Source organism: Bubalus kerabau, chromosome 13 (genome assembly GCF_029407905.1).
Source record: "Bubalus kerabau isolate K-KA32 ecotype Philippines breed swamp buffalo chromosome 13, PCC_UOA_SB_1v2, whole genome shotgun sequence".
In the NCBI taxonomy this organism is placed as follows: Eukaryota; Metazoa; Chordata; class Mammalia; order Artiodactyla; family Bovidae; genus Bubalus; species Bubalus kerabau.
In genome coordinates this window covers 26550762-26576116 of record NC_073636.1, presented here as the reverse complement: position 1 = coordinate 26576116, position 25355 = coordinate 26550762, and the positions used below count along the sequence as shown (strand labels likewise).

General features: G+C 37.3%; 1 protein-coding gene across 1 annotated transcript in view; it reads right to left on the bottom strand.

The window, feature by feature from the left end:
- Positions 1–25355, bottom strand: part of GPR158 (G protein-coupled receptor 158) — a 308597-nt gene that overhangs the window by 14390 nt on the left and 268852 nt on the right. Inside the window, exons 6-8 of the mRNA XM_055543835.1 lie at positions 24802–24911; positions 10985–11223; positions 434–572 (exon numbers count right to left, since the gene is read on the bottom strand). Coding sequence (XP_055399810.1) covers positions 434–572; positions 10985–11223; positions 24802–24911 — 488 coding nt within the window. The remainder of the gene's footprint in view (positions 1–433; positions 573–10984; positions 11224–24801; positions 24912–25355) is intronic.

The following is a 25355-nucleotide window of genomic DNA, read 5'->3' as shown; positions in this document are numbered from 1 at the left end:
TATCTGAGTGTTAGGATTTTGAAAGTATAAACTAACATAATAAACACGAGTGAAATCATAGATGATTTATCTGTATCTATTTTATAATGTATGTATGTATTGCTTCATGGCTTCAGAACAAAAAGTGTGACAGACTATAAACAGTACCCAATGACAACCCCAGAAGTGGTTTAACATAATACAATAACAGTGAGTTCCCTTTCAAATAAATGAAGGCAATAAACAGCTCATCAGAAGGAACTAAGAGCAGCAGAGTTTAAAAAAAAAAACTATATTCATTTGTCATTTCTGTGACAAAGAAATAGTCAATGTACAAAACACTATCCTTCCTAAATCTTTCCATTATGTATCTCACCCAGTTTTGCTGTTTAAATTAAACTGCAACACATCAGAAAAATAAAACAGTTATTTTGTGACTCTACAGATCACTTGCCTAATTGTATGGAATATAGCGGAGATAATGAGCTCATTATGAACTGCAACGGCCATATAGCGCGGCTCATGAAATGCTGAAGGGACCGTCCGCACTGCATAGCAGAGATAAACACCCCACAGGAGGAATAAAAATTCAGCTGTGAGAAGAACAGAAAACACACAATTCGCTGTTAGTTTATAAGTGAAGGAAGAAGTAAAATTTAAGCACTTTAGCAGGCATTTTGTGTCTATGATAGAAACACACAAAAATAGATGCATACAAAAATGTCATTCACATATGAATACATAGGCCATGTTTATTTTTAATTTTTATTCAGTGTATAGAGGATTTTTCATAGGTATATTTTATTTTTTTAATTAAATGTTTTTTAAACAGTGGTATCTCAGATTTTTTTGAGAATCAATAGCTTTTTCCTAAAACGTGCAAAATAATTTTCCACATCCCGAACGTAAGTTTAAGATGTTCACAGAGCCTCTGAATCACAATAAAGTCATCAAGGTAGCAAAAGGCTTATAATGTATTTACATGCAGCTTCGAGATATTTCAGTTCTTAATGCACTGAGTCTGGTTCAAAGACCTCCATTGCCCGAACTGTGAGAAAATTGGTTGCTAAACATGCAGTGGCATATTTTATAAGTGAACCATCATGGTTTTCACTCCTGACAGACATCTAATCTTTGGTGGGTATATGCCAAAGTTTTAGTGAAATTCACCATCACCTTGTTTGCTTGCTCAAGCCAGAAGAGACAATATAGTGTGGCAGTTAAGGATGGGGCTTCAGAATCATGCTAGACCCGATGGGGAATTCTGGCTGGATCCCTAATTAACTTTGCATTACCTGATGCGAGTTAACCCTCTGGTCACAGTTTCCTTCTCTGGAAAATGAAGATAATAAAAGTATATATTTCATGGGGCTATTTGCTGCTGCTGCTGCTGCTAAGTCGCTTCAGTCGTGACCAACTCTGTGTGACCCAATGGACGGCAGCCCACCAGGCTTCCCCGTCCCTAGGATTCTCCAGGCAAGAACACTGGTATGGGTTGCTATTTCCTTCTCCAATGCATGAAAGTGAAAAGTGAAAGTGAAGTTGCTCAGTCATGTCCGACTCTTCGGGACCCCATGGACTGTAGCCTACCAGGCTCCTCTGTCCATGGATTTTCCAGGCAAGAGTACTGGAGTGGGGTGCCATTGCCTTCTCCGGGCTATTTGCTAATGAAATCAAATAATGGACAGAAAGCACTTAACAGTTTCTGATAGGGATGATGTCAGATAAATAAATAAAAGCAAATGTTAAATAATTAGTTCTTTTTGTTAAACATCTCCTTTGACTTTCTGAAATTAAAAAAATTTTTTTTGGCTGTGCTGGGTCTTTGTTGCTATGCTCAGACTGTCTCTAATTGTGGTGAGCAGGGGCTATTCTTCATTGTGATGCCTGGACTTCTCATTTGGTAGCTTCTCTAGTTGTGGAGCACGGGCTCCAGGGTGTGTGGGCTTCAGTAGTTGTGGTGCGTGGGATCTAGAGCACAGGTTCAGTAGCTGTGGCTCAGGAGCTTAGCTGCTCCACGGCATGTGGGATCTTCCCGGACCAGGGATTGAATCCATGTCTCTACACTGCCAGGCAAGGGCAAGACTCTTCACCACTGACCCATCAGGGAAGTCCCTCTTTTGACTATTTTTTTAAAACTGAACATTGTTACTTTAACCTATTCTGACCAAGTAACTGTTACCATGCATTTTCTCTGTCTTAGTGACGTGACCTCATGGGACAATAATACCTGATTAACAAAAAGAAAGTTCTAGTTAGCAAAAACATTTCACAAAATGCGTTACCTAGAGGTAATCTACTTGCATACTGAAATACTGATTTCCAGTTCCATATGCCCAGGTGTTTTACCTGCTAAAGTTTCAGCATATTTCTACCAGTATTTAAACAATAAGCCCTAAGTAAACACATTTTTCAAGAGTTATTCAAAAACTCTGATATGGTCAAAAGCCAAAGAGAAAATAAACCTCACTCAAAGATCTCCATGATATGAGAGTGGAGGTCTTGATTATTCTGTATGTTGGCCACTGGCCATGTCTGTGAATGTTCTTCCTAGCCAAGCTTACTGGATTCGGAAAAGATCTTCATGGAAAGCTTCCTTCCCTAAGGCTTGTACTTCTGTCCATGGTATTACTATTGCCTCTTCACTTAGGTTTGAAATCTCAGAGCCACCTTTCACTGATACATTTCTATCTAGACTTATTTTTTGTATGTATCACTTCTCTCAATGCCCACAATTACAATCTTTGCCTAAGTTCCTATAAGTTTACTCCTTATTTATCAACTGCCCATCTAAACCTGGATTGACCCTATATTAATTCATTCTCTATAACAGCGACAAGTTCATTATTCTAAAACTCCACTTTGATCATATCAGGATTTGTCCAGATCTCCATTTGGGTTCACTGATTCGTATTAATATTTCCCTTAGAAGATCCATTCATACCTACTTAGGACTGTGGAATTAATTTCTGTTCCCAAAGGAAGACTACAGGGGTTCCTGCCAGGGCAGACATGTTTCAAGACTTTGATAACTTTCTTGTCAGAAAGTTTCAAGACTTTCTTACCCCCCAGGGCTTCCTGTTGGCTGCCCCATTGCTTGGCCTATTCTTCTGTGCTCTTGTAGTTCTTAGACCTTGATTTCCTGTCTAGTCTCTGACCCTTAGGTGAGGTCTTGTGAGGAACTGCTTGTATCTTCATTTAGAAATCTTCAGCAGTTCATTATTATTTTATAAGTGCTTGGCCCTCTATGACCTCATGTCATACAACCAACATGAACTCCCAGAGTTCCCCAACATGAACTCTGAGCTGACCCAGGAAGATTCACTGTCCTCTGAACACTCCAAAGATTCTTGCTTCTGAGTCTTTGTTTATGCTATTACTAACACACAAAATCTCCTCTCATCCACACTTCCAAATATTAACCAATCTTTCGATGTTCGATTCAGGTCCCACCTCCATCCCTAGGTCCCCAGCCATGATTCTAACTTACACTGAAGTTTCCTTTCTCTAATCTCTTACAGTTTTTAACTATCTATACCAGACAACTCAGAGAATAACTTGCCACACAATATATAACTGGGAGAAAACTGTTTATGGAGTCTTGAGCCCTGACTGTGATGATATTTATCAGGACAAGAACTAAGTCTTTCAATTATTTTTTCTACCTTTGCCCACAAAGATGATAGCAAGGATACTGATCACACATGAATCAGTTCAGTTCAGTTCAGTCGCTCAGTCGTGTCTGACTCTTTGCGACCCCATGAATTGCAGCACGCCAGGCCTCGCTATCCATCACCAACTCCCGGAGTTCACTCAGACTCATGTCCATCAAGTCAGTGATGCCATCCAGCCATCTCCTCCTCTGTTGTCCCCTTCTCCTCCTGCCCTCAATCCCTCCCAGCATCAGATAAGATTTAATAAATATTTGTTGAAATGAATGAATATAAATGATATCAGTTTCATGTATTTAAGAGATATAGGCTTTCTGTTACCTTGCCACTCCACTTAACACTGATGGATGTCTAGATCCATCTAACATCTATATACACAATTTAAAGATCATACTGGCATTATGATTAATAAAGGCAAATGATACTTATTGATGGGCCACTAAGTGTGTGGTACTTGACACTCAAGAATGATGAATACAAAATATTATTAAATAATACTAGCGCAAAAATGTGCTATAGTTGAAGGATCCACATAAAGCTGAATTATGAAAACATTATCTCCTGGCCACTTATAGCAGTGTTTTTATATAATTTTATACTGAACACTTTTTTTTTTTAAAGGAAAGTAGTTATCAAATTAATTAGTGTGCTACAATGGAGAATTACATTTAAAAATATAAGACAAAATAAGATTCCTCCAAACAGCTAAGATGAACATTAAAATAATTTCATTAGCAATATCAAACAATATGCCCCAGCAGAAAAACAATTTATTATTCAAAGTACCAATTAAACTAAATGTGATTTATAAAAGTTGTGCTGAGGGAAAAAAAGTCAGTTTCATATAATTAACTTCAGACTAACATTGCAATCAGTAAAGAAAATATGCAGATGTTACCAATTTTTGCAGTGCTGTTTCATGGGGGTTGAAATATATGTTTTGCTTCTGCTTTAGAAAATAATTTCTGGTGGCAAACGATTGATGGGAGGCATGGGTATACTTAAAAAGGGAATTGTATTTATATTTAAATATTCAAATAGGGCTTTCAGAAAACTGAGGTATTCCATTTTTAATCTATAAGGAATAACATTTCATTTAAAAGTTAACTACAATAGCCTTTAAAAAATTAATACACCATAATGAAAGTAATTTCAAGTTATCTTTCCAGAGGCCTGGGTCAAGCAAAGGAGTGAGAAATAATATTAGTTTTTTGACACTGAAGATGTCCCAGGTTGGTGATCTTAGAACACCCACAAGGGCTGGAGAAAAGCAACCTCAAAGTACAAATGACTCTCAAGCTGTGATCTTCTGCTTTGCCATGCTGCAAAGGCATTTTGTATTAACAATGTTCTATGCTTCTTGTGTGCTTCTTCACTCAGTTGTGTCTGACTCTTTGTGACCCCAGGATTGTAGCCCACCAGGTTCCTCTGTCCATGGGGATTCTCCAGGCAAGAATACTGAAGTGGGTTGCCATGCTCTCCTCTAGCAGATATCCCCAACCTTGAACCCAGGATTGAACCTGGATTGAACCCAGGTCTCCCACACTGCAGACAGATTCTTTACCCTCTGAGCCACCAGGGGAGCCCTTATGCTTCTTAGCACATTTAAAAATTATTTTTACATGGCACAACTAAATATATAAATGAAACATTTAGCTTTCCTTTTCCAAGTGTTTCTTTTAATGTCGTCTTCTGTTTTTCTCTAAATCCTATCCACTTAGAAAATTTACAAAGTAAACTTACTCCATTTTATTCTAATAATATGGTAGACTGCACAGAAGTTATCATTAAGTCAAACAACTAAAAAATGCTTGAAAACAACTCAAATTTCAGCATTCCACGGTTTGGCTGCAGACAGAAACCTTTATATTCTGGAGGCTTATTTGTCTTTTCTTTGATTTAAATTAAGATAGGTATGAGATTTACAGTGGTGAAAACAATGAAAAGGATACTTCTGGTAGAATTTTAAAGGGAGGATTGACTTTGTGAGATCACGTGGCCTTGGGGGTACATTTTTGAGAGTGTGGATGTGGCCGTGAAGTGGGTGGTTGGTGAGTTGCAGGAATTCTGTTCGTCATAAAATCAGTGTGTTCATCTAAGAAGCATGGAGAAGATGGATGTTGCTGGGAGTTTACAACTAGGACTCTGCCGACGGGAATGCCTGCCCCTTCTCAGCTCCTGGGAGCAGTAAGGAAGGCATTGGCAGAGCTGAGCCGTAGGACACTCCCATGGACACGCCCACTGAGAACCTGGCTCCACCCCTGCTGACTCACCATGAACAGAGTCTGGATCCCAGGTCTCCTGGTTCTCCTGACCAGTGTTCTCTAATTATATCCTTCGATGGAGACTTTCTTTTGCTCTATTACTAGAGGCATAGACATTGGTTTTGACTACTGTGGGGAATGGGTCTCAGTGAGCTCAAACAGGAAAACTCACAAGCCTTCCTATTCCTCCATACTTAAACCTCAGAAGAAGGCTCTGTTCGCCACAGTTACTGCAGACATCGGAGTGGAATGGGGGTAAAACAGGCTGGAATTTGCAGTCCATATGGGTTAGCAGCTTGTTTTTAAACTATGATAGTCATCTTAGTACGAGTAAAAGAGCTGCCAAAATCTTTTGACAACAGAGTTAATCTATAGGCTATCTACTGAAGCAACAAAACCTTTTTTCCCCATCTTAATTTTTCACCCTTTAGAATCCAACGGTTCCACGGGGGAGCTGAAGCTCCTTAGAAGCTATGATTCCTACAGATATCTTAATTACTCCTGCTCCATGTCTTTTAGGCACTGCCCCAAGACCCCATCCCAAAATGTCTTCACTTCTAAAAAGAAAAATGGCATTGTAAGGATAAAAGGACTGAGAAGGCAATGGCACCCCACTCCAGTATTCTTGCCTGGAAAATCCCATGGACGGAGGAGCCTGGTAGGCTACAGTCCATGGGGTCGCTAAGAGTCGGACACGACTGAGTGACTTCACTTTCACTTTTCACTTTCATGCATTGGAGAAGGAAATGGCAACCCACTCCAGTGTTCTTGCCTGGAGAATCCCAGGGACGGGGGAGCCTGGTGGGCTGCCGTCTCTGGGGTCGCACAGAGTCGGACACGACTGAAGCAACTTAGCAGTAGCAGCAGCAAGGATAAAATGAAGGAACAAAATTAATTTATCCTTTCTCTCAGCCCTTCAGCATCACAACTACTCTTCAAAGAAATAAAACATTGTTCAGAAGAGGTAATATGTAGATAAACAAAGAAAATAATCTCTACTTCACTCATTCAAGAAACTATGAAAAAGACCTTCAAAAAGTATGTCTGTATCATATATAGAATCTAAACACAATGCAACAAAACAAAACCACATCACACACATAGAAACAGTACAATGGTGATTGACAGGGGCTGAAGTTGTGGGGATAAGGAGAGATTGGTCAAAGGCTACAGATGTTGTTAAAAGATGGATACATTTTGAGGATCTAATGTACAGCACAGTAACTATACTTGAAATTTGCTAAGAGAATGGATTTTAAGCATTCTTACACATACACACACACCTCCCCCAGGAAACTATGTGAGTTGATGAATATGTTAATTAACTTGACTGGGGGAATCATTTCACAATGTATCATATATCAAGTCATTATGTTTAAATATATTACAAGTTTGCAGATTATGATTCAATAAAGTGCAGTATAAAATTAAAAAACTTAAAAATAAATAAAACAACATAAAAAAAAACAACCCTCCCCCCACCCCAAAAACAAGTATGTGTGAAGTTTCTCATGACATAGCTCAAGCCTGTCAATGCAGTCAAGCTTTCATTGCTTTGACTGAAAATTAAAAATACATTTAAAAAATTGTAACAAATGATGCAGCAGGATTAAGGCATACGGTACATTAGAATAAAAAAAGATGCATGTAAATGAACCTAAATCATGAACATTAATCTAAGTCAGATGGAAAGGAAGTCTAATCTATTTTCCCTAGTACTCATTAAAGGGTGCTTGTGCCATATTTCACCTGTCACAATATAGCTTAATCTTCTAGGAGAATTAAGTATTTAAATCCTGAGAAACAATTGCTATTCTAGAATTTCCCTATATAACTCAGTAGGTGTTACTGTATTCTTCTCAGTCTCTTCTAAACACTGGCGTACAACTAATTGAATTACTGAACACATTGTCTGCCTTTGTGTTTAAAATATACAAGGCAAGAGGAGAATCAAGTTTCTTCCCAGTAGTTTTCTATACCTGATTCCTCCTCTGAAACACCTGTGGTAGGAAAATCACCTACATGGGCAGTTTTGGAGTGAGCAAGAGGTAGGAAGGACCCATTCCTTAAATTTATGACTCATATTTCTAACTAGAGTTCTACTTCAGTGGAAAAACTAGTATCACACTCAAATGATTCTTTAATTTGTATTAAAAAAAACAAACAAACCGGATAGTTTCAGACAGGTAAAACTGATCCATGTTTATCAATATATTAACACCACTTTTTTGGGGTTTTTTTGAAATTGACTCCTGACACTAATATAAGTATACACAGCTTCTTGACACAGATTTCTCACAACAGCTTCAAGGTAAAGCCTATCTCCATCCTTTCCCTGCACAGAATTATTTCTGCTTAGGAAATGGGGAATAATTTAGCTTTCAGTACATGCTTCTTTCTGGCAGACTGAAGATACATTAATTTATTCTTGAATAACAGCTTAGATATAAAAATCTAATGGTAAACATGCTATTTATAGAAATATATAAAGAGAACTGCAAAGAGGCACACATTAGCAAACATTAAGAGGGGTTAAATACGGAATATCTAATGCTACATGCCAAAAGAGAAATAAATGCAACCACTGTAGGGTAGTGTGGAAAAAGAATTTTACAGCAACCACATGTCTCTTGAGTTTTCAAGATAGTCTTAATTTAAAATATTTGTTCCTGTTGTTAAATCACGTGTGTTGAGTTTTCTTCAGAGAACTGTGTCACTGCAAGAAAAGTGTAATTTTGAAACTAAGGTGTTTCAGTAGTTTATGAGTAGTTCAGTAAATTATTCAGTAGGACAAAAATAATCACTAAAAGATAAAAATATTATCACCAAACATTTAACTTCCTCTTACCTCTTGATCTCTATACCTTATCATTAGTCTTTTACTTTAAAGTATTTTGCACCCTAAAGAAGGTCACATTTGTGATCTCTATGTAGAAATAAATATGAATACAGAACTGACAGTAACCTGTAGTTCATTTTACATAAACTTTCTTTATATATAAGAATTTTCTATAATAAACAAGATCCACTAAATACCTATAATGTCTCTAGTACTGAAGACCTTATGGTACATATAAAATATATAAGAGACTTATTCCTCTCATCAGGTAGTTTACTATTGGGTTATAAAGATAAGTGAGAATCGAAACCAAAATTAGGTGGTAAAGTCTCTTGGTACAGTGGTAGTTCAATGAAGGAAGACAACCATTTGGACTAGAACCTAGGAGAATCTTTATAAAAGAGAAGTTTTTTGAGGCATGGGTAATATTTAGAATATTACAAAGAGGTAGAAAGAACATTTCCTTTGATAGGGAGAGTGGTGGAGGTGGGTAGGAACTGTGTGAAACATGAAGGAAATGCCTAACTGGAAAAGAGGGTAATGTTAAAATACATTGTAAATAATGCTGGATTAATAATGCTGCTTAAGTTTACTGTGAGTCTTGAAAATCTGTTAAAGGAATTTGGAGAATCAGAAAGTGATGTGATGAATCAGTAAGTTCAATCTAGGTTGCTTTTAGAAGACACACACACCCACACCCGCCCCACACAGACAACCCAAATTCAGGGATTTTGGAGTTGGCATCATTAGAATCGAGAAGGACATACAGCAGTACTTCTCAAAGTGTGGTCTCACACCCAAAAGCAGAAGCATCACCTGGGAACCTGTTACAGAGCAAATTCTTGGGCTTTATTCTGCTTCTTCATTGCCAACCTAATGACGCCTCATTATGTATTTTGAATATCGTATTCTTTGTAAAACATAAAAGAAATGTAATGTGCTTTTCTTCATAGTAATATTGGGAAGCGATTTTTTTTAGTTTGGTCAACTTGGATTGAAGAATGTAAATTAGTGTTACAGGTTTGTATTAAGTAGAAATTTTATATCTACAAAATTTGTTTAATTTTCACATTCAAATGAAAGTCAGAATCAGAACTGCTTCCTACCCATGCTTTATCTTCTAATACTGATATTGATATCTACTGATATGGAACTACAGATATTTTCATTGCTATTGATCAAAATAATGATGACTGACTTTATATATTATTATAGTGCTATAACCATTCCCTTTATGTACCCACATTGCTTTATTACTACAGATACCAGGCTTATATGAGTCCTAAAATACCCTCTCAGAAAAATATTATTCCATTCAAATTGTAAACAATGTACACATTTTATGAGCTTCTAGCAAAATACTAAATGTGAACATTTCACAAACAACTGCCAATATGTGGGAGATAGATAATGGGAATTAAATTCATGTTTTTATTTTTGACATCTGCCAAAGAAAGTTAAGATTTGTCCCTGGTTGACTGAGGGGAATGACAACAAAATAATAAAATGTTTTTGTATCTTTGCAGGCTTAGTATAAAAATAGCCCAATATTAACAACAGAAAAATTCCTATGGAATTTTCTCTTTCTCATTTTTCAAAAAACTGAGGTACCAGAAAAATAATCTGTGCTTTTGGCCCAACTCATCATGGGCTTCTTCTAAGTTCTCCAGTTTCTCAGTCACATAACTTACTCCCCACAAGTAGCAAGGTTCTGTGTTTGTATAATACCAGAAATCCAGAGAATTTCCAATAAATTATCTTTAAAGGAAAGATAAATTAGAAATTTTGTTCAGAGCACTCTATAGAGATCAAGTCTGATATATCACAGGACCCAAACAATATTAAAAATACCAGCACATTTCCTTTTTTCTCCCAAAATAAATAAGTCAAAAGAATCGATACTGTTAGCCAAATGGGGACACATTGATAGGATGGAAAGCAGAAAGTCTGTGTATAAAGAAGCTGCCTTTACTTACTGTGTTTCTCCTTCTTGCACAAAGAAGGACATTTTCTGAACAAAGCTGCATACCTCTGAAAAATAATGGGAACTCCCAGAAAAAGTTTGCGTTCCACATATCATTATTGTCCGTTTCATAGTATTGTTTTACCAAAACCAAATGGGTAAAATTCCTCTAGAGTTTGTGAAAGGGTTTGGCAAGGCTTCTGAGGAAGTCCGTTGTCATGCTAGCGGGCAAACAGAAGACAACCGCACAAACCGAGTGACCACGTACCGGCTGCTGTCATGTAATCCCAGCGCTCGACGAGGCACATACTGAAGATGAGGTGATCTGACGTTTGCCCTTGGCCAATGAGTGAAATCTGCCTCTCCAAATTCTGGCAAACAGATGATGTCCAGCCAACGAGAAACCAGAACACTACCAGGAGTATTACCGCCAGCATCCTCATGACACGTCCACCAGTCATGTATGGAATCCTCTGGGCTGTTCGTGAAAGAAACACCTTCAAAACCCTGGGAGAGCAAGACATCAAAATGTGAAGGCAAACCTAACACCCAGGAAGTAAAACTCTAAAATATCTGGTTTTTCTTGGTGAAATCTAAATCTACCCAAACTTACTTAGGCAGAATTTTAACACTAAAAAAAAAAAAAAAAAAAAAAAAGTGTCACTTGTTATTTTTACTGAATTTCTTTCTATTTTATCTTCCAATAGCAGAACACATATCCTGTGTTAGAGGTCAGTGAGTCAATAGATTTGTGTAGGATGGAATTCTTTTGAGGATGTCTTAATATTTCAAGGAAAATTCTCAGGACCTTAGAAAGATCCATAGGGAAACACTGCTCAAACTGGGTTTCTAAGGGATCAAAAGATAGTCCTGAAAGTTGGTAGTTGGATTTTACATTATACTAAGTCAAAAACTTCCTTAAATGAGTTATTCTTTATAGTAGAATGTTATAAAAGGTATTTTTTGAAAATAATTTTTTGTAGCCTCCCTTTGTCATCATTGTATCACATAATGAAAAATAATTATGAGTACAAAAACAAAAACAATAAGAGGACTATTTAAATACCCCTCAATAAGACTATTGCATTAAAGAAGAAGATTGGGATATGACCTACAAGAACTACATTCATTTTTTTGGTGTATATATGACTCAAATGCATAGCCGGCGTTGAGAACTACTGGATTACATGGTATCTAAGAACTGTTTCATCTCTAAAAATGATGTGAAGACAAAATTCAACCTTACTATAGGGATCTTTCCAGCTATCCTTTCTTTAATATCATCTCCAGAATATTCTTAGCTGATTTTAACTCCCTACTCTCATTCTGATATCTTAGGTCACAAAGTTGTGACTTGACATAAACTACCATAATGGTTTATGGTACTCTAAGGGTATCCATAATCAATTTCTAAATTAATTCATCTTTTCAGCTTTTCTGCTTCCTCTTCCATCTCATTCTTTCAACATATTAAATGAAATGTTCTTATGAATTATTCATAAAAATCATTATAAATCCAGAAATGAAACTTATACACCTGAAATAATCTAGATGTTTTTTACTATCTTTTCTCTCAATGCAGGGCTTTGATAGCTCTTCCCCCTTATATCCAGTAAAGAAAGTTATTTTCTAGCATGTTCATATTTATCCTCCCCCTATCCATATTTCCAGGTTTTCTGGTGGCTCAGACAGTAAAGAATCTGTCTGCAATGCAGAAGACCTGGGTTTGATCCCTGGGTCGTTGGGAAGATCCCCTGGAGAAGGAAATGGCAACCCACTCCAGTATTCTTGCCTGGGGAATTCATGGACAGAGGAGCCTGATGGGCTATAGCACAGGGGGTCACAAAGAATCGGACATGACCGAGCAACTGTCACTTTAACCCATATCTTTAACTCCACTGTCCTTCAGCTAACACACAGTGTGAATTTATTTAATTCTGAATAAAATACTTATCCTCAATTTTAATGTGGAACAACATCAGAAAGGTTTTAGTATAAAATAAGAATTCAAAAGATCACTTTACTCATCGTTTAACTACAGACAGTCCCCAATTTAAAACAGTTCGACTTAGTGATATTTTGATTTTATGATGGCACAAATTGATAAGCATTCAGTAGAAACTGTACTTTGAACCTGAATTTCGATCTTTAACTGGGCTAATGGTACGTGGTACGATACTCTCTCCTGATGCCTCAGCTCCGAGACAGCCACGGGATCACAAGGTTAAACCACTGATCCACTTACAACCATTCTGTACTCATTCAATAATTTTGCTTTTCACTTTCAGTACAGTATTCAATAAATGATATGAGCTATTCAGCATTTTATTATGAAACAGACCTTGCGTTAGATGATGTGGCCGAAGCGGAGGCTACTGTAAGTGTTCTGAGCACAGTTAAGGTAGACTGGGTTAAACTATGATGTTAGGTATGTTAGATGCGCTCACAACTTAACGATACTCTCAATCTACAATGGATTTATCTGGATATAATTCTACTGTAAGTCAAGGAAGAGCTGTAGTTCACCAGATAAGCAGTTATTCTCCATTCCCTGGGTGAAACACACTCGCACTGGTAGCGAACGCATTGCCTCCCTCTATAGGCCTCAAACACTTCTGCTCCAGGTAGTTGAAGTGCTGCCTGTTAAGAATCACTTGTACTTGTTGCCAAATTAAACCCACTGTTCATCCTTTTTTTTGAAGTATAGTTGATTTGTGATATTAGTCTCAGGTGTGAAACTAACAGTTTCACAGTGATTCAGTATTTTATAGATTTTACTCCATTTAAAGTTAGATAAAGAGGGGAGGTGGTAGTTGGTCTGGGCCTTGACGGATATCAATTGACAGAAATGGAGGAAAGTAGAAAAGATATAAGGGGATATTCTAACTGAAGGGAAAAACATAACAAAGTCCAAACCAGAGAAATGTTGTCTTTGAGGGACAGTGGACGGAAATGTTTGGCAAGAGGGGAAGTTTTCTTTAACCCAGAGGAACTCCTAGGGATTTTTCAAGTTACTTCGAGGGGTTTTCACTGGGTTGAGAACCACTGCTTAAGAGAAAAACAGTTATGATTTATATTTTCTTTCTATGGCCAAGATGTGGAAAGTCATTAACTTTTCTGTTACTTGAAGATTTTCACATATTTGCTCAAAGAGAGCAAAGAGTGAATTTTTAAAATAACTATCTTTAAAATATACTACTTCTTAACCAGATGAGCTTGTTATTTGCAGAGGAAGTCTATATGATCCCAGTAGAGTAATCTTTTAGTCAAGAAACTACCTTCCAAATTATGAGACATTTTCATGTTTTCCATGGGTGTTTATCATTGAGTCTGAGAATTCAAGATTGTCAGGTCCCCAAATCTCATTTCCAGAGAGGGAAAAACCAAAGCCAAGCCCTCATGAGCCTCCTGTTATCAATTTTACTGACTTTCAAACACTAGAAAATACAGTAACACAACTCTGCACTGCAGTCTAAGCATTTCAGGATATTGGTTTTTGTAAAATGGAATAAGATATATTTTTCTAGGACGGCCTTAAAATAAAATGAGAAAATTTTGCTACATCTTTAAAAAAAATGAGCTTTTGTTAGTCTACATGCGTTCACCGCCTAGAAACCAAGTTCTAAATGTGAAATCCTTAGACATGCACTTATATGAAATACAGCTGTAGAAAAAGTGCAACCATTAAACTTACACAGATTACTTTTCGTACTATTTTTTTATAGATAAATCTTTAAGCTATCATCTGTTGAGAAGGTTTCACTATTCTCAATGAACACAGTAATATATATGAGGACTACAAAAAAATCTCCAAAATTTAATACAAAATGGCATATTTAAAGTATATATTCAGTTCTCGTTAATAGTAGATAAATTCATAAATAAGAATTTACATACATAATAAATAAAGAAATCATGTTGAAATAATAAAAAACTATGGCAATCCAGGAATTGGCTGTCACTATATGTCTACCTCTAGGAGAAGGCAATGGCACCCCACTCCTGTACTCTTGCCTGGAAAATCCCATGGACGGAAGAGCATGGAAGGCTGCAGTCCATGGGGTCGCTGAGGGTTGGACACGACTGAGTGACTTCACTTCCACTTGGAGAAGGAAATGGCAACCCACTCCAGTGTTCTTGCCTGGAGAATCCCAGGGATGGGGGAGCCTGGTGGGCTGCCATCTATGGGGTTGCACAGAGTCGGACATGACTGAAGCGACTTAGCAGCAGCAGCAGCAGCATATGTCTACCTCTACTTTTTCACTTTCCACACACTTCTTGTCTGAGCTCATAAAATTACTATAAGGGCTTATATTTAGGTTATATGATTATCTTCTTCAAATATCTAATTGCTAGTTTGTTCTTTAGTTTTTTTTTTGAGGTGGATACTTTTTTGAGTCTTTATTGAATTTGTTACAATATTGCTTCTATGGTTTTTTTGTTTTTTTGCAGCAAGGTACAAGGAATCTTAGCTCCCCCACCAGGGATTGAACCCTTCACTCCCTGCATTGGAAGGTGGAGTCTTAACCACTGGACCATGAAGAAAGCCCCTCTAATTGATTGCTTCTATTATGTCATATTCTCTTGGTTTTCATCCTACTCCTCTGTCAGCAATTTTTTAGTTTCCAGCACAGAGTCCTCTGCCTCAGTCTTCCTTTTAAAAAAGACTTCTCCTCAAGGATCTCCTAAATGTTGTCATCTTGTTTTTGTTCTACATGTTATACCTGGGAAATTCCAACCACGACTCTGCTTCAGTTATGTACCTGTTGGTGAGTCTCAAATCTGTAACTTTGGTTTATTGAGATCACTCTCCTGAGCTCAAGATCTGTAGAATCAGTGACCCATTGGACATCAACAGGTCCCAAAATAAAATCATCACTCTCTCAATTCCTGTCTCCTCTAATCCACTGCTCATGTGTTACCTGTCTGAATGACCAGTACCAGATAAGTATTCAAAGCAGAAACCTAGGGAGGAACTTTGATACTTTTCCCCCATCTATGTTCCAAATAGCAAATGCATAATTAAGAATATCTGAGTACTTCCCTAGAGGTCCAATGATTAAGAATCCGCCAGGCAGTGCAGGAGACTTGGGTTCAATCTCTAGCCAGGCAACTAAACCTGCATGCCTCAACTACTGAACCAGGGCACCTAGAGAGAAGCCTAGTTGTGCACAACTAGTGCCCATCGAGTCAGTGATGCCATCCGGCCATCTCATCCTCTGTCGTCCCCTTCTCCTCCTGCCCCCAATCCCTCCCAGCATCAGAGTCTATGGCAGAAAGTGAAGAAGAACTAAAAAGCCTCTTGATGAAAGTGAAAGAGGAGAGTGAAAAGTTGGCTTAAAGCTCAACATTCAGAAAACTAAGATCATGGCATCTGGTCCCATCACTTCATGGGAAATAGATGGGGAAACAGTGGAAACAGTGTCAGACTTTATTTTTTTGGGCTCCAAGATCACTGCAGATGGTGACTGCAGCCATGAAATGAAAAGATGCTTACTCCTTGGAAGGAAAGTTATGACCAACCTAGATAACATATTAAAAAGCAGAGACATTACTTTGCCAACAAAGGTCCATCTAGTCAAGGCTATGGTTTTTCCAGTGGTCATGTATGGATGTGAGAGTTGGACTGTGAAGAAAGCTGAGCGCCGAAGAATTGATGCTTTGAAGTGTGGTGTTGGAGAAGACTCTTGAGAGTCCCTTGGGTTGCAAGGAGATCCAACCAGTCCATTCTGAAGGAGATCAGTCCTGGATGTTCATCAGAAGGACTGATGCTGAAGCTGAAACTCCAGTACTTTGGCCACCTCATGCGAAGAGTTGACTCATTGGAAAAGACTCTGATGCTGGGAGGGATTGGGGGCAGGAGGAGAAGGGGACGACAGAGGATGAGATGGCTGGATGGCATCACTGACTCAATGGACATGAGTTTGAGTGAACTCCGGGTGTTGGTGATGGACAGGCAGGCCTGGTGTGGTGCGATTCATGGGGTCGCAAAGAGTTGGACACGACTGAGTGACTGAACTGAACTGAACTGAGTGCACAGCAATGAAGAGTCCACGTGCCACAACTAAGAACTGCCACAGCCATAAAAAAATTTTTTTTTAAATAATTTAATTTTTACCTCTTAAACACTTAGAATATCTTTCAAATCTTTCTATTTTTCTCCATTTTCACTGCCACTGTACAGCTCCTGGTCATCAACCTATTTCCTCTAGTAGCTTCCTAACCAGTATCCTTACTGTTCTCTTCCACCATCAGGCCACACTGTACATTAAAGCCACAGCGACATTCCTAACTGCACTTCTGATCCTGTTTCTCTCTATTTACAGTCCTGTGCTTCTCCACCCAAATCCAGCTACCTTAGGGTGGTAAAAGGCCTTTAAAAATTGGTCCCTCCTTGCTTCAGCAGGTTCATCGCTCACCATTCTTGCCTTCCTCCAGGTCTCTGAACAACATGCGGTGTCCTCTATCTGAACCTTTGCCCTTCTTTTCCTGTACTTCCCCTCCCTCTCCCCTCATCAATACAAATACCTAATTTAGCCAATTCGTACATATTCCTTCAAGGTTCAATTGAGATGCCACTTGCTCTAGGCCAGTGGTTCCCAAACCAGTAGCATTAACATCATCCCAAAACTTGTTAAAAATGCAAATTCTTGGGTCCCCCAGATCTACTATGTCAGAAACACTGGGGGTTATGGCCCAGAAACCTGTATTTTAACAAGCCCTTTAAATAAATTCTGATGAAGGGTATAGTTTGAGAGCTGCTGCTCTAAATAATTTTTTCCCCAAAGGCTTAAGTCTGGTGCACCTGTCTTTCCAATGGGCTGACTGCTCTAACCTGTCAGATACAATTTGACACTGACAACAAAATTTAAAACCTCTAGTATCAGAAAGTTTTCCACTTTCAGAATATTTGCGTTTCTGATTCAACCACATCTTTTTTGTTTACTACAAGGAAATGAATATGTACATAATCAAGCCATACAAGCTTCTACTAACTTAATTGGAATAATCCTAAAGTCTTAAAGTTCTCCATTAGATTTGAATTTCTATTAATTTTACTGCTTTCTTAGAAATTCCGGAAAATAAATGCTTCTGATGAAAGATAGGAGGTGATTATTTTCTTTTATAAATATAAAGCCACTCAATTCTTGGCAAAAGAGCCTTGATAGTAAATAACACAAAAAAGGCTGAAGTCACTACTTCTCAGTTTGCTTTAAGTGGTCATAAGCCCTCATGTTTATCAAGCTTTTCATCAATTTCTCAAAATTTCATTTTCAGAAGTAACATATGCTACTTTTTAATCACTGGATATATTTAAAAGGATCAGTATCACCTAGGCAAAAATAGACTTTAACATTTATGAGACATGAAGTTCAGTAAGACTGTGGTGACTATTTTAAGTTACTGCTATTATAAGAAGGAAACCCACAACTCAGCTTCCCCAATATAGGTAATTTTATCAATTCCAATTACCTGCTTTAGCTCTCGTATCTCATAGTAACCTTCCTTTCTTTTGACCTGATTGTAAGTAGATAGGATAAGGGAGAAGAAAGAGTTATAAGACTGTTACAAGTCAAATATTTGATAGAGCTAGAAGGAATCTGCAGATTATTTCTTCTGCTCTCAGGAAAAAGGCAAAAATGTCTGTTTTCACCACTTCTATTCATCATTGTACCAGAAGTTCTAGTATGAGTAATTTGTCAAGAAAAAAAGAAATAAAATGAATCCATATTGGGATGGGAGAAGTAAAGCTGTATCTATTAGTAGATGACACAATCTCATATATAGAAAACTCTAAAGAACACACACACACACATAATCTGAACGAAACACCAAATTCAGCAAAGTTGTAAGATATAAGTTCAACATTTAAAAATCAGTTTTATTTTTATATATAAGCAATGAGCAACTTGAAAATGAAACTGACTAAAGAGTTTCACTTACCATAGCATCAAAAAACACCTAGGAGTAAATTTAACCAAGAAGGTAAAAGATGTAATCTATACAACATCACTGAAAGAAATTTTAAAAGATCTAAAGAGATGGAAAGTGTGTTCATGGGCTGGAAGATCTAATACTGCTAAGATGGCAATATTCCCTAAATTGATCTATAGGTTTAAGTCAATTTAACAAAGCAGTGTGATACAAGCATAATGACAGACATACAGAACAACAGAATAAAACTGATCATCCAGAAATAAATCTCTACATCTTCAGTCAACTGGTTTTTTGACAACAGTGCCAATATTATTCAATAAAGAAAAAAATAATCTTTAAAAACAAAAATATAAAAAAGGGAGCTCCCTAGCTGTCCAGGGGTTAGGACTTGGTGTTTTTACTGCCATGATCCTGGGTTCAATCCCTGGATTGAACTATACCCCACAAGCTGCTCAGTGCCACCAAAAAAAAGAAAAGAAATTTTTTTAACAAATGGTCCTTAGGACAAGTATATATCCAAGTGCAAAAGAATTAATTTAGACCTCTATCTCACATAATATACAAAAATTAATTCCAAATGAATCAAAGACTCAAATGTAAGAACTAAAACTATAAAATGCTTAGAAGGAACCAGAGGTATAGATCTTTCTGACCTGAGATTAGGCAATGGTTTCTTAAATATCATACCAAGGCATATGTACAAAAGAAAAAACAGATAAACTGAGCTTCATAGAAATAAAAAAGAAAAATACGTGAACCAAAGCACACTATCAAGAAAGTAAAAAAAGAAAATCCACAGATTTGGAGAAAATATTTTCAAATAATTTATCTGATAAGAGCCTCAGATCTAGAATTTATAAAAACTCATATAACACCAAAACGCAAAAGCCCAATTAAAATATGGACATATTTCTAAAGAGATAAATAAATGACCAATAAACACCCAAAAATAAACTCAACATCATCAGTCACTGGGGAAATGTATAAAAAGATTTTCTACCTTTTGCGCTTTAAAAAATTTAAAGTTTCCTTGTAAGAATACCCAAAATAAATAAATATAAATATCTTCCAGCCACTTTTCAAAATTTACTAGGGGAAGGGACGGAGTGGGAGGTTGGGGTTTGCAGACATAAGCTATATATATGGAATGGATAAAACAACAAGGTCCCACTGTATAGCACAGAGAACTATATTCAACATCCTGTGATAAACCATAATGGAGAAGAATATAAAAAAGAATGCATAGATGTATAACTGAATCACTTTCCTGTACAGCAGAAATGAAAACAACACTCTAAATCAACTACACTTCAGTAAAAATGTTTAATAGGAAACAAAAGTAGCTATCTATCTATCTATCCTTTCCCACAAAGCGTACATATTTGGTGCTAATAAGCATAGTAGAGAAAACTGCTATGAATTGCACTGATCCAGAATGGGTAGTCCTGAATAATGCATGAAATGAAAATCTCCATGTCAGAGCCAGAAGAAGGTTTTCTTGCAGCTTGCTTAAATGTTCGTTTTATATATACTACAAACAAAAAAAGTTTTGTTTTTTCTTGATTAGCCTTAGAAAAAGGAAAAGGCAATTTGTTTTCAGAAACCATATTGTAGGGAATAGGAAAATTGTTCTTCTGGCATTGAGTTTCTTAATCTCTCTCCATTCCCTTTCATTTAAAATAGTTCCTCATTTTTCCTTTTGAACATATACTTGACTTTCCTGAGCCTAGAGATAGATAAAATCTGTCCCTTTCTTTCTTTTTCTGAAAAGAAACAGTTTCAGGTTCAAATAAAGTGCATTGCATGAACAGCCTGCCAGTGAGGTGGGGTGGTGGGAATGTCTGTCCTGGGCGCAGGTAACAATTTCTGTATAGACTTTTAGGCAATAATAATAAGTCAAAGTTGTTCTGCTTTTTATCACCACCTTATGGTGGTAATTCTAAACAATGTCAGTGATAAAACAACTCCTCCCTGAAGGAGTGGACCACTTTCACTTCCCTCCTCTAACTTGCTCCACTTCTATACTGCACTATTAAGAAATAAAAGACTTGTGACTTTCCTTTGCATTGGCATGGTAGTCTTTGTCTGTATGGCTCTCAAATGTGGGAAGAGACCCCTAAAGCAAAAGGGGGAAATTTAATAAAAGTGATGAGATCCTTAAGTTCCAGGATAATAGTATCATTTCTAGTGACAGATGAGATCCTATTCCTTTTTCATATTTTCTTCAAGTTTTCAGAGCTACTGGAATTCTGTAAACACTGCCATTGATCAGTAAGAGATCAGGATACAGGAAAAGAAATATTCAAAAATTTTACTAAGCCCTGAGGGAAATGGCTGAAATAAAACAAGAACTCAGGTCTTTCCTGTTTATCCTATTCTCAAGAGACTAGAATAATCATTTTATTTATCAGTACTGATAACTGCCTTGGAATTTTCAGCCTTAGAGAGGTGAGATTTACTTTTCATAAATTTGAAATAAAAAATGAAGTTCTTATGAAAATGAGAATATGGCATTCAAGGGATGTTATCCCTTAGCTCAGGCTACCTTTATCCCTCAAGCCACCTTGGGTCGGGTCTGCCCAAACCTGGATCCTCAGCTTTCTCTTCAGTCTGTGGCCTTCCCCATATCATTCCAATGAATTCCCTTTTTGCTTAATTTAGCTATAGTCAGTGTCTGTGGTTTGCAACCAAAACCCCCTACGTGACATATTTACATATATTTCTATCATGTTTAAGATGTACAACAACTCTACAGGCGGGGTGAGAAGTAATTCTCAGATGTTAAAGTCATTTACTCTTGGCTGTATAAATAATTAATGGCAGAACTGAAATTCAAATTTGGATTTGTAAAGATTTATGTCTTTGCTCTCGATCATGTTACTATTAATATAAAATCTTTGAATCCCTTTCTTGAGGACCATGTGTTGCTTGCCTATAAGAGTTATCTACCAGAGACATCCCTGCAGCTCCATTCATTATAACCATCCACCCATTCATTCACTTAACAAATGTGTGAATGCATATAACATGGGCAAGATGCAGCACTAAGGATGGGGGACAGAAAGCTGGCTCAGTCAGTCACTTCCCTCGGGTTGCTCTCATTCCTCTGGCATGCTGACTCTTCAGTTTACAGCCTTAAACAATATTGGAATCAGTTCCATTTAAACAATATGGAAAAAACAGTATAATATAAACCCATATGGTTCAGACAGGATAAGAATAATTCAGCTCATTAAATTAGAAATAGTTTCCACTCGATTTAAGCCTTCAGTAGGTAATCCTTCACTGCAATGCCTTCTAGAGACACACAGAGAGAAAACAGTTTGAATTATAGTCTTTAAAATAAACAAAAGAAGGATGAAGTGATCTAGTTTACCAAATCCCAATTATCTGCATACCACTCTCAAGATTCCTGCCTGTATCTGTGTACCAGCTAATATTTTCTTTAAATTTCTTCTATTTAAAATATTTTAAAGAAAATTTTACATTGCCACTTTACAGGAAGAACTGATAGATAATCCACACATAGAATGTAATGATGAAAATGAATACAGTGAAATAAAAAGAATAGATTTCATCTAGGTCGTATTGTAACGGGAGTCTCTAAGCCTGAAGTTTGATCTGCTCTTTGTTGTAAAGGAAAATTAGCAACTGCTAGGCAGGTGTTAAAGACCTATTATTTCCAAACTAATTTTTCTCCTGGAAATAATCAGAAGGATAGAAAGAGAACCTGAATGGAAGGAATCTTCTTGCTTTATGATTCTGTGTTATTTATTGGATTGGCAAAAAGTTTCGTAACGTCATATGGAAAAACTAGAATGAACTTTTTGGCCAACCCAATAATGTTGTGTTTTTGTCCCACGATCAGCCTCTTGTGGACCATGGTGTCATGTGTTTCAGACACTTGAGGACATGCAACAAGTCAGGGGAATAGGAATGTGTTAGGTGTGGAGGGAACTGTGGGAAGCTGCTTCCAATTCTGCAGCTGACATTTTCATTCATTCATTTATCAACTACTAAGCATTAAGCACCCACCATGTGTCAGTCATTGTGCTAAGAGCTGGGGATTCAATGTAAGACCCTCACTTCAAGGAGAAGATAATTAGTTAAAAATAAAAAAAAAATAATTACATAAGCAAACTGTAGCATATAAAAGAGGACCCTAAGACTCATAGGGAGAGAGGCCATTCTCAAGTCTCAAGAGGCCATCTATTCTTTTCAGAATTCCAGAAGCCTTACTGTCCATGATAGGCTGTCAATGTCAATAGACTGTCAATTTCCTTTAGTGAGCACTGGTTGAAAAACAGTTATCATATAAGGAATAGAGATTGAAACGGACATGAGAGCAAAGTGAGCTGTGATATGGAAATAATAATGTCAGCATCAGGAAGAACATTAGAGACTCACCTGGTGGTGGTTTAGTTGCTAAGTCATGTTCGACTCTTGCGCCCCCGTGGACTGTAGCCTGCCAGGCTCCTCAGTCCATAGGATTCTCCAGGCAAGAATACTGGAGTGGGTTGCCACTTCCCTCTCCAAGAGACTCATCTAATCCTTTCTTTTGTAGGAAATACAAAACGATAATTTCCTAGATGCTAAACTGAGATTTAAACTGGACCTCCTGAAGTTACTATACGACATACATAAGAAAGGAATCTTGAGAGAGTTAAGGATATCTACATTTGTTCCAAAAAGATAATTGGGAGTGTTCCTAGTTATTAAAGTAAGTACAAAAAATAATAAGAGAAATGGAGCGGAATGAATTGGCAGAGTGGCACTGACATGAATTCACTACTAGTGAGAAGCTACAGTATAGCACAGGGAACTCAGCTCAGTGCTCTGTGATGACCTTAGAGGGGTGAGACGGTGGAGGGGAGGTGGGAGGGAGGCTCAAGAGTGAGGGGAGGATATATGTGTATACCTATAGCTGATTCACGCTGATGTACAGTAGAAACTAACACAACATTGTAAAGCAATTACACTCCAATTTTAAGTGGGATTCTTGCATAATAAGAGTATGCAATGATCACATTTTAATAAATGTTGAAGGGGTGGCATTTAAAGACAAATATTTAAAGACATATTTATGTCATCTAAGATAAACTGTCGCATGCATGGGCCGTATCAAGATACATTTATTGAGAAATACTTACGGTCAAATTAGCATGAACATATAAATGGCCTACTGTGATTATTAAAGCAGCTTTAATCCTGATCAACATAATGGGTTTCTTCTACTGAACTACAGTGTTATCCTGCAGGAGAAATGTAAGGGAAAGCCCTGGAATCATTTCCAGCTACCCCTACTCTTTGTGGACTGGTAATTTATTTTATCGCCTCTTTCTTCCTAATATTTATCATATACACTGAAAAGACTTTTTTAAAGATTTTTTTGATACGGACCATTCTTAACATCTTTATTGAATTTGTTACAATATTGCTTCTGTTTTATTAATTGTTTTTTTGGCCATAATGCACATGGAATCTTAGCTCCTCAACCAGGGATCAAACCTGTATCCCCTCTGCATTGGAAGGCCAAGTTTTAACCATTGGACTGCCAGGGAAATCCCTACATTTTTAAAAGTAGGTGATTTTGAAACGAAACTATAAGGGAATTTACTGTGTTCTCCAATTTATAAGGCTGATAAGCACTGGAGAATATTGGATAAGGAACGAAACCAAGAACACCATTTTTTGGAAATTCACCCAAGGAATAAAAGCAGGATTGCCCTGGGGTGTGGAACTTGGGAATGGAGGACAGCAGCTTTTTGTCTGGTAAGCATATTGCTGAATTCTACTATACAGGATTCTTTGATAACTCTGGGCTTGATTATTTCAGCTGTATTGTCTTTCTTCCTGTTCTTAGTGAGTAAATACTATTTCACATTCATTGTAGACTTATTTTTTTGTTCAGAATTAACCTTTCCATAACCAATGGCACATTCTACTAAAGCATGTTGCTCAAATTCAATTGTATTAGAGGTTTTCCTACAGAATCTTAAAGATATTGCCTTGAAAATGAAAAACATATATTATTTTACTACCTAAATTCCTGAAATTTAACCATTAAAGTGGCTGACTGAGCTTGCAATTATATGCTAAGCAAAACACTTTGATCCTCCCATGGGAATGAGAACTAATAAAATATACCTGTGAAGCTTGAGAGTGACAGTTCCATAAACAGTAGCAAAACCGAGAAGGCGGACCCATCTTAGGAGAATACAGCGAAATGTGCTTGGCTCAAAGTACAAAATAACAACCTGTGGGATGAGAAGAGAGAGAAAGAGATCTTCAGGATCAGCTGATGACCCACAGACTAAAATCAGTATTTCATAATCTGATGTTTAATACATGTGTATTTTGACATGAGCATGTATTCATGTGAGTAAAACACTAAAATATGATTTTGATCATTCACTGTCCAAATCAAAAAGTCTCCTTATGGCTTTCAAATCAGATTTAAAGTATTTAATTCTAACTTTCAGGCGTTTCCAGCAATTGTCTCTAAATTTCTATTATGTCCAAGCTTAAGTTCAGTTCAATTCAGTTGCTCAGTCGTGTCCGACCCCATGAATTGCAGCATGCCAGGCCTCCCTGTCCATCACCAACTCCCGGAGTTCACTCAAACTCACGTCCATCGAGTCACTGATGCCATCCAGCCATCTCATCCTCTGTCATCCCCTTTTCCTCCTGCCCCCAACCCT